At 38.0% G+C, this 8,834-nt stretch overlaps 1 protein-coding gene across 1 annotated transcript in view; it reads left to right on the forward strand.

Moving 5' to 3' along the window:
• The window catches only part of LOC106876216 (uncharacterized), a 105,688-nt gene that overhangs the window by 53,725 nt on the left and 43,129 nt on the right, over nucleotides 1-8,834 (forward strand). Inside the window, exons 20-22 of the mRNA XM_014924684.2 lie at nucleotides 2,302-2,510; nucleotides 4,387-4,517; nucleotides 6,946-7,103. Of these exons, the coding sequence (XP_014780170.1) occupies nucleotides 2,302-2,510; nucleotides 4,387-4,517; nucleotides 6,946-7,103 (498 nt within the window). The remainder of the gene's footprint in view (nucleotides 1-2,301; nucleotides 2,511-4,386; nucleotides 4,518-6,945; nucleotides 7,104-8,834) is intronic.

Here is an 8,834-nt window from a genome sequence, read left to right on the forward strand (position 1 = left end):
TCTTTCCACAGCGTCTGCATTTCTGGGTGTCAGAAGTTGTATAGATATTATACTTCACTGAATTGGTAGCGAGAGTCTGGTCTTGTGCAGCAATGATCAGGCTTTTTGTGGTACGCTTCAAATCACCTCACTCAAGCCATGCCCACGATGCTGTATTATCCTTAAGGTCTTGTAAATTCCTTTCAAACTGTCTATGCATTCTCATTTCAAGAAGATCTTCTTTTCTCTTCTCAGTTCTTTGGTGAAACTCTTCCTTGCCTGTCATTTTATCTGTATTTACACCCACATCTTTCACGGCATATTGCAGCAGGTCTTCATCACTATTTATCAATTACTCGGCAAGAGTTCACCTTTCACTCCTTATACAACGGTCTATACTAATTCTTTGCATATACAGTCTGTTTACATTTGCTTTAGGGTGTAGCACCCCATACAGTGTCACCAACTTTCTCATCCTTCTATCCAGTGTTGATATTTCCTCCTTAGTCCGTTATTATCATTATTATAACCAGCACCACCAATGTGAAAACATTGATGAATGTGATAAAAATGTTTAGAGTGAATGGCTCTGCTCAGAATATGTGCCTGTAAATGGGTGATCATGAAAAGGACTCATCCTCTTATGAAGAGGAATAATCCTGAATCTGTGGGGGTTCCTTGATTGCTCCTAGCTGTGCTTCTAGTTGGAGTTTCTCCTGAATCAGGGGGATGAGATCATTCATGTTGTCACATTTTTTGTATACTATTCTTTATTCTTTTACTTGTGTCCGTCATTTGACTGTGGCCATGCTGAAGCACCACCTTTAGTTGAACAAATTGACACCAGGAATTATTCTTTGTAAGCCTAGTACTTATTCTATCGGTCTCTTTTGCCAAACCGCTAATGCTAGGGGAATGTAAACACACCAACATCGGTTGTAAAGCGATGGTTGGGGGACAAACACAGATACACACACACAAATACACACACACATATAATGGGCTTCTTTCAGTTTCCATCTATCAAATCCACCCACAAGACTTTGGTCGGCCCAAGGCTATAGTGGAAGACACCTGCCCAAGATGCAACATAGTGGGACTGAACCTGAAACCATGTGATTGTGAAGCAAGCTTTTGACCACACAAACACTCATGTGCCTGTATACTTTTATTACATTTCACTGCCTTTTCCATTTCTTTCTCTCCATCCTTTAAGTAAATCCCCTCACAAATTGTAGTCTTTCCTCATGATATCCTTTCCATCTATGCCCCTGAAGCTAAGAAAAGAAATTATTATAGAAACAAAACTCAGGTTTGGTCTTATTCCTGGTAGGATTTACGTGGGTAGTAGATTACTACCTGTAACCTTAGGTATCCACACGTTTTTTGGCAGGCTTTCAAGTGCTTAGAACCCTCCTAATAATCCTTGCTGTTCCTAAGAAGCAAACTATCTGTAGGAGCTCCACAGGGCATTCTATTTCAATTGCCTTCAGCCATTTGTCTACATCTTAATTCTTTATTGCCCACAAGGGGCTAAACATAGAGGGGACAAACAAGGTCAGACAAAGGGATTAAGTCGATTACATCGACCCCAGTGCATAACTGGTACTTAATTTATCGAACCCGAAAGGATGAAAGGCAAAGTCAACCTCGGTGGAATTTGAACTCAGAGCGTAACGGCAGACGAAATACCACTAAGCATTTTGCCCGGTGTGGTAACGTTTCTGCCAGCTCACAGCCTTTGTCTACATCTTGGCTTACTGTGGTCTACATTTGTCTACATCCTGGCTTACTGTTCCCAACGAACTGATCATTAGAAGCACAACCTTTACCGTTTGCATGCTGCAAATTCTTTCTATTTCAAATTTTAAAGGATTGTATATTTTTTGTTTTTCTTCCTCTTTCTTTATGATCCTGGAATCAAATGGGTGTGATGGGTTGATAAGTAAGCAACTTTGCTTTTCTTTATCTATGATTGTAATACCTGCTCTATTATTTTCTGACTTCTTGTCCATTTGAAGAGGAAAGTCCCACAAAAAGTTAATATTATTATTATGATTATTATTATTGTTGCTGTTGTTAAGGCATTGAGCTGGCAGAATTGTTGGCACACTAGACGAAATCATCATCATCGCTGTGTTCTGAGTTCAAATTCCACCAAGGTTGACTTTACCTTTCATCCTTTCAGAGTTGATAAATTAAGTACCAGTTGAGTACTGGGGTCGATGTAATCAACTATCCCCCACCCCACCAAATTCAGGCCTTGTGCCTATAATAGAAAGGATTATCATTATTGTTGTTATTATTTTTATTTTTATTCAGACTCATCAACCTATGATAAAGTTTCAATTAATGTGAGAAAAAGCTTAGACGGTGACAAGCTTTCAGTGACCACCAGGTTCCCAGATATGCAGGATATATCCTTCAACTTAGAGCTTAATAAACACAGGACAAAGCAAATTCATAAAGTAAACTTTGACATGACACTCACTGTTCTCCGAATAAAAGAAATATTAGGAATTCACTTCAAAGTAAGTTGTAAAATATAATGATTTCCTGTGTTAAGACCAAATTTCTGTGCATGTGTATGTGAGGTTAGGCTTTGTTCATTACATAAAACTACTCCAAATGTATTACTCATACTTAGCTTACCCAAGAAGACCTGCCCACCACAACAGAATTGAAATCCTGAAACTGAGGTTCTGTATAAAAAGCATTGGTGTGGATGCAGGTGCCATGTAAAAAGCACTGGTGATGGCGTCACATAAAAAGCACCTAGTACACTCTGTAAAGGGATTGGTGTTAGGAAGGGCATCCAGCTATAAAAACCAAGCCAAAACAGACTATGTAACTTGGTATGGTCCCTGATCTTGTCAGTTCCTGTCAAGCCATCCAACCCATGCTAGCATGAAAAAATGGACGTTAAATATAGATAATGATGATGATGTCAACCCTCAATTAATGAGAGGCTAAGTGAAGGCACATTGTCTAGTGGTTAGGGTGTTGCCCTGGTGACCCATTCAAGAGATCTTGGTTACTTATACATCATGGAAGCCACATTCACCAAAGTCCTTTTTAAATGAAGTAAATTTATCAAAGATACAATAAGATCCTGTACAAAGGCACAATATCTTAATTATGGATAGAAGTTAGGTTTAACTGGATTGAGTGATGTGTCTTACTTTAGGTTCATAACCAACAATAAAGTTGAAACTTTAAATCAGTGAAACCACAACTGTTACTAGCCAGCCATAATTATTTCCAGTGAGTCATGTTATGTTGTACATGACTCTATGGATGATTCTGCAAGACAAACTAGTGTGAACCACATCCTACATCTGTGGATGGAACAACATTCTTGCTAAATGGAGAGTTACTAGTTTTGGGAACTGGATGGTAGATATAGCCATAATAGCTATGAGATGTACCTGGGAAAATGTAAGTGGAAAAGGAACAAAGAATGATAACAGGTAATAAGATGAAAAGCACTAGGTATATTTTGCTTGATGTGAATCCAAAAGTAAGAGGTTTTATCTTCTACTTGTTCCAATCATTGGATTGTGGCCATGCTGAAGCATCACCTTGATGTAAAGCATTTTTGATGCTGCCAAATGTTTTGAAAAATGCTACTGTCCTTGGGTGGGTTCAAACCACCAACTCTCTGGTTAATAACCAAATGTATTAACCAATTGTACTGCCAATATTACTTGATTAAGGAAGGCAGCAACCTGGCAGAAAACCATTAGCAAAATGCTTAATAGCATTTCATTCATCCTTACATTCTGTGTTCAAATTGTGCCAAGGTTGACCTTGCCATTCATCTTTTTGAATAAAATAAGCATCAAGTAATTGCTGGAGGTCAATGTAATCGACTTGCCCCCTCCCCTGAAATTGCTGGCCTTGTGACAAAATTTGAAATCAGCATTACATGATTAGGGATGTGGTGAGTTTTCCAAATTGTGAAGCAGTATGTCAGTGTTAATGAGAACATTGTTGATAAAAGTGTTTATGTAGTTGGTAGTGGCATTACTGTAAAGAAAGAAGTAATTAACAGACTCCATTATCCAGGTGACCTAATCAGGAGTGGAGGTGGATGTTGTGAAAGAATAGTTTCTCAGAGTTAAGAACAGAGTTTCAATGGGCATTAGAAGAGTCCAGCACTGTGTCAATAGGTAAGACTATGCTGACCAGGATGCATGAGATGCATATGAAGAATAAAAGTTGGGGGGAGAAGGATTGGGTGAAAGACATGACAAAGAAATGCAATTAGTGGTTGGATGTTGTATTGAGGTACACTCATCAAGCACATAGCAGTAAGGAAAAATGAATGTAAAATGATAATAATTTTGGTGATGATGATTCTAATTCTAATTTACACCTTTTTCTTATTTTCTTGCTTCTTTACAGGGAATAAATTCTAACAATAAAATGTTTGCCAATCTTAGACTCAGTTTATTGGAAGCCATTTCTGAAACCACCTTTGAATTTTCTGAAGTTAATGCAAAAACTGTTTGGCTTTTCAACACAAAATACCATTGGTTTGTATCGTTTTACTTATTTACAAAACCTTGTTTTATTCATTATGGGTATTGAATTTATGATCTTTGGGCTCAAGTTGCATGTTCAACTCTTGTAAATTGAATCTAAAATGTGGAAATATTTCACTTATATTTGAACATGCTTGGTTGATAAATCCTGTTGACTGCTAAACAATGACAAACAATGTTGATTGATGAATATTCTTGACTGATGAATAGTGGTGGTTGATGAATACTATTGACTGAAGGACACAGTTGACTAATGAATACTGCTGTTTAGTAAACATTGTTGAATGATGAATACTGTTCATTGATGAACAATTCAGTAGTGAACAGTTTTGACTGATGTAAATTATTGATTGGGTAAACAAAAACAACAGTTGAATACTGTTGATTAGTATTGGTACTTGGATGTTGAATGTCTCCCGAGATAATTAACAACCAAGTATCAAAGCTTATGATGTGCAGAAAGAGACCCTGTGAGAACTCTGACAGCAGACTGCCGTCCTCTCTCACAGAATCTACCAGAACAAGCAAAACTGAGCGTTCTGAGAAGCAAAACCATAATAACAATAATAACAATGACGACGCTGATGACGATGCCACCGCTGCTGCCGCTGACGACTGTATATATACCTGGCACTGGCTCCCGTGGTTTCTGATCTTAACCGATTGGAAGTGTTATCATGAACATGATTTTTTTGTCTTGGAATAAAAAATGGGCAACAGCAAATATTCTGCTCAGTATCACAGATTTGCATGTCAGTTGTTTGACCTTAACCAGTTGAGCATGCTCCTTAGTGGCTAACAATATGTGCATCTCTGACCATGAACAGGAGTAGTTAGGAAGCATCACAGACATGAGTTGAGAGGAATTCTTTGGGGTTTGAAATTATTCACCTCTGAAAACATGGGCGTTTCATTCAACATCCTTAAACAACCCTTATTCAGGGACCTTTTCAGTGGGATGGGCTACTCAACCTAAAGAAAAGTCTAACTAGACCCCCACCTGCAAGGTCATGCACTGTTTATCTTGATATAAGATCACCATGTCACACACATATGGTTGTGATGCATGTGCTCGGTGTACCCTTATCAGACGGGTAGTCATGATGGGTATACTGGGCTTCATATATTTGTACCTCAGTGTTACTTTGATGGCATGCACTGCTCTCCCACTCAATAATAATAATAATGATATCAAAATCGATGAAATATGTAATTGAGTATCCCTCTCCCCCATAATTTCAGACATTGCGCTTGTATTTGAAAAGATGATTATTATTAAAGTGGCAAACTGGTAGAATTATTTGCATGCTGGGTGAAAGGCTTAGTGGCACTGCATCTGAGTTCAAATTCTGCCGGGGTCGACTTTGCCTTTCATTCGTTTGAGGTCAATAACATAAGTACTAATCAAGCACTGGGGTCAGTGTAATTGACTAACCCCTTTTCCCAAAATTTCAAGCTTTGTGCCTATAATAGAAAGGATTATTATTAATAAGGCATTGAGCTGGTAGAATAGTTAGCACGAGCAAGAAAATGCTTAGCAATATATCATCCCTCTTTACATTCTGAGTCCAGATTCTATCAAGGTTACCCTTGACTTTCGTCTGTTTATCTATTTGCTTATCTATTCATTTTAAAGAATTCTATTTCTATATCTTTTGCTAATCCTTATTGTTTCATTAATTAATTAATTAACCAACTAACTAAGAAGGTGGGAAATGATAAGCTACCAAATTAAGTATCATATGCTGCTCTATGTTCAGTTTTCGAATTCTAAAGTGGGTGATCCACAAAAAAAATTTTATCAATCAAATACCAGAGTTAATCCAGTCAAGTTACAATTCAAATCCTAAAATTTGTAACCTTATGATATTATTAGAAGTCATTATTCTTTTCTTTTCTAGACACATAGCCCAAAATTTTTGGGGAGGGGGCCAGTCAATTAGATCAACCCCAATACACAACTGGTACTTAATTTATCAACCTCGAAAGAACGAAAGGCAAAGTTGACCTCAGCGGAATTTGAAATCAGAACATAAAGACAGATGAAATACCGCTAAGCATTTCGCCCAGCATGCTAACATTTCTGCCAGCTCACCACCTTAAGAAATGTAATATATTCTTTTCTACTCTAGGCACAAGGTCCAAAATTTTTGGGGAGGGGGCCAGTTGATTTGATCAATCCCAATATGCAACTAGCACTTAATTTATCGAGCCTGCAAGGATGAAAGGCAAAGTTGACCTCAGTGGAATTTGAACTCAGAACGTAAGACAGATGAAATACTGCTAAACATTTTGCCCTGCATGCTAACGTTTCTGCCTGCTCACCGCCTTATATTAGAAGTCATTATTATTTATTAACTTATACGATTTTTTTGTCAAAACTCTTCTTATTTTTCTTTCTTTTTTTCTGTTTCAATAGCCCTCCCACTTATCCCATTTTGTATCAGTTACACATTGACCCAGTAAAAGCTGGCAAGGAAAATGATGTTACCCATGTGAAGTTCCTTATGGAGAGAATTAGAAAAAAAACTAACAATAAATGGATGGCTGACAGAAAATTAAAGTTTCATTATCCTGGTAAGTAAAATTACATGGATTTAGCAAGTATTCTGAGAGATAAGGATGGTACTATACAGTACTTCCAATCAGGGTTGGATTAAAACCCATTGAGGCCCTAAGCACTTAAAAGATTTTGGTGCCCCCATAAAAGATTATGTAATTCAAAATATAAACAATAACAAACCATAAAATAAATTTTTATTTTCCAAAATGAAACAAAACAGTAAGAGGGAAAATAATGTTTATTTTTCTATACTTCCACTTTATTTATATTTGAAAAGTTTCCTCCTAGTTTTTGAATTGCAAAGTCTTTGATCAGATCCTCAAAATTAATCATAGGTAACACATCTACATCTATACTTAATAGAGATAAAAGTATCCTGAATATTATTTTAGCAAGTTTAAAGTGATTTCTTTTGTGCCGTAAACCATTTACCATTTCTGTGGTGCCCCCCTCCTTCCCCTTGATGCCCTTAGCACATGCTTATTTTGCTTCATAGTTAACCCAGCACTGCTTCCAGTAGAGGTGGACTTAGGAAAGGAAAGCAGAATAGTTATTGGCAAACTACAGAGTGTTTGTGTGTATGTAGTGGAGATGCGTGGCTTAGTGGTTAGGGTGTTGGACTCGTGATTGTAAGATTGTGGTTTCAATTCCTGGACCGGACAGTGCGTTGTGTTCTTGAGCAAAACATTTCATGTTGCTCCAGTCCACTCAACTGGCAAAAATGGGTAATCCTGCAACAGATTGGTGTCACATCCAGGCAGGAAATATATATGCCACTGAAACTGGCATAGGCCACAGTTACAGTCTCACTTGGCTTGCAAAGTCTTCTCAAGCACAGCATATTTCCAAAGGTCTCAGTCACTTGTTATCGTCTCGACGAGGCCCAATGTACGAAGGTCGTGCTTCACCACCTCATCCCAGGTCTTCCTGGGTCTACCTCTTCCACAAGTTCCCTCTACTGCAAGGGTGTGACACTTTTTCACACAGCTGTCCTCATCAATACACAACACATAACCATACCAGTGCAGTCATCTCTCTTGCACATCACATCCGATGCTTCATATGTCCAACTTTTTTCTCAGGGCACTTACACTCTGTCGTGTATGCATACTGACATTACACATCCAGTGAAGCATACTAGTATCATTCCTTGCAGGCTTACGCATGTCATCAGCAGTTGGCCCATGTTTCACTGCCATGTAGCATAGCTGTTCGCACACATGCGTCATACAGTCTACCTTTTACTTTGAGAGAGAGGCCCTTTGTCACCAGCAGAGGTAGGAGCTCTCTGAACTTTGCCTAGTCTATTCTAATTCTAGTAGCTACACTCTCAGAGCAACCACTACTGACTTGGTCACCTAGGTAATGGAAGCTATCAACTACTTCTAGTTTCTTTCCCTGGCATGTATGTGACGGAAGCCGTTTTCTGCACATGTTCAGTGTTTACTGCCCCTGAGCATTTGCCACACACACAAAAACTATCTTCCTAGTTAGCCTTCCTTTGACATTGCTGCACCTCTTATGTGTCCATAGCTTACAACCAGGTACATCATATGGAGTTTCTATGTATGCCTTTTCTACAGATTGAGCAGGGCCATCTATCTATTTGTGGTTTGTCTGCCTTCCTACTTATTAAGACTTTGGCTTATATATATATATGTGAGTGTGTGTATGTATATATGAATATATATATATATATATATATATATATATGTGTGTGTGTGTGTGTGTGTGTGTGTATATAT

This window comes from Octopus bimaculoides, chromosome 8 (genome assembly GCF_001194135.2).
Source record: "Octopus bimaculoides isolate UCB-OBI-ISO-001 chromosome 8, ASM119413v2, whole genome shotgun sequence".
Taxonomy (NCBI): Eukaryota; Metazoa; Mollusca; class Cephalopoda; order Octopoda; family Octopodidae; genus Octopus; species Octopus bimaculoides.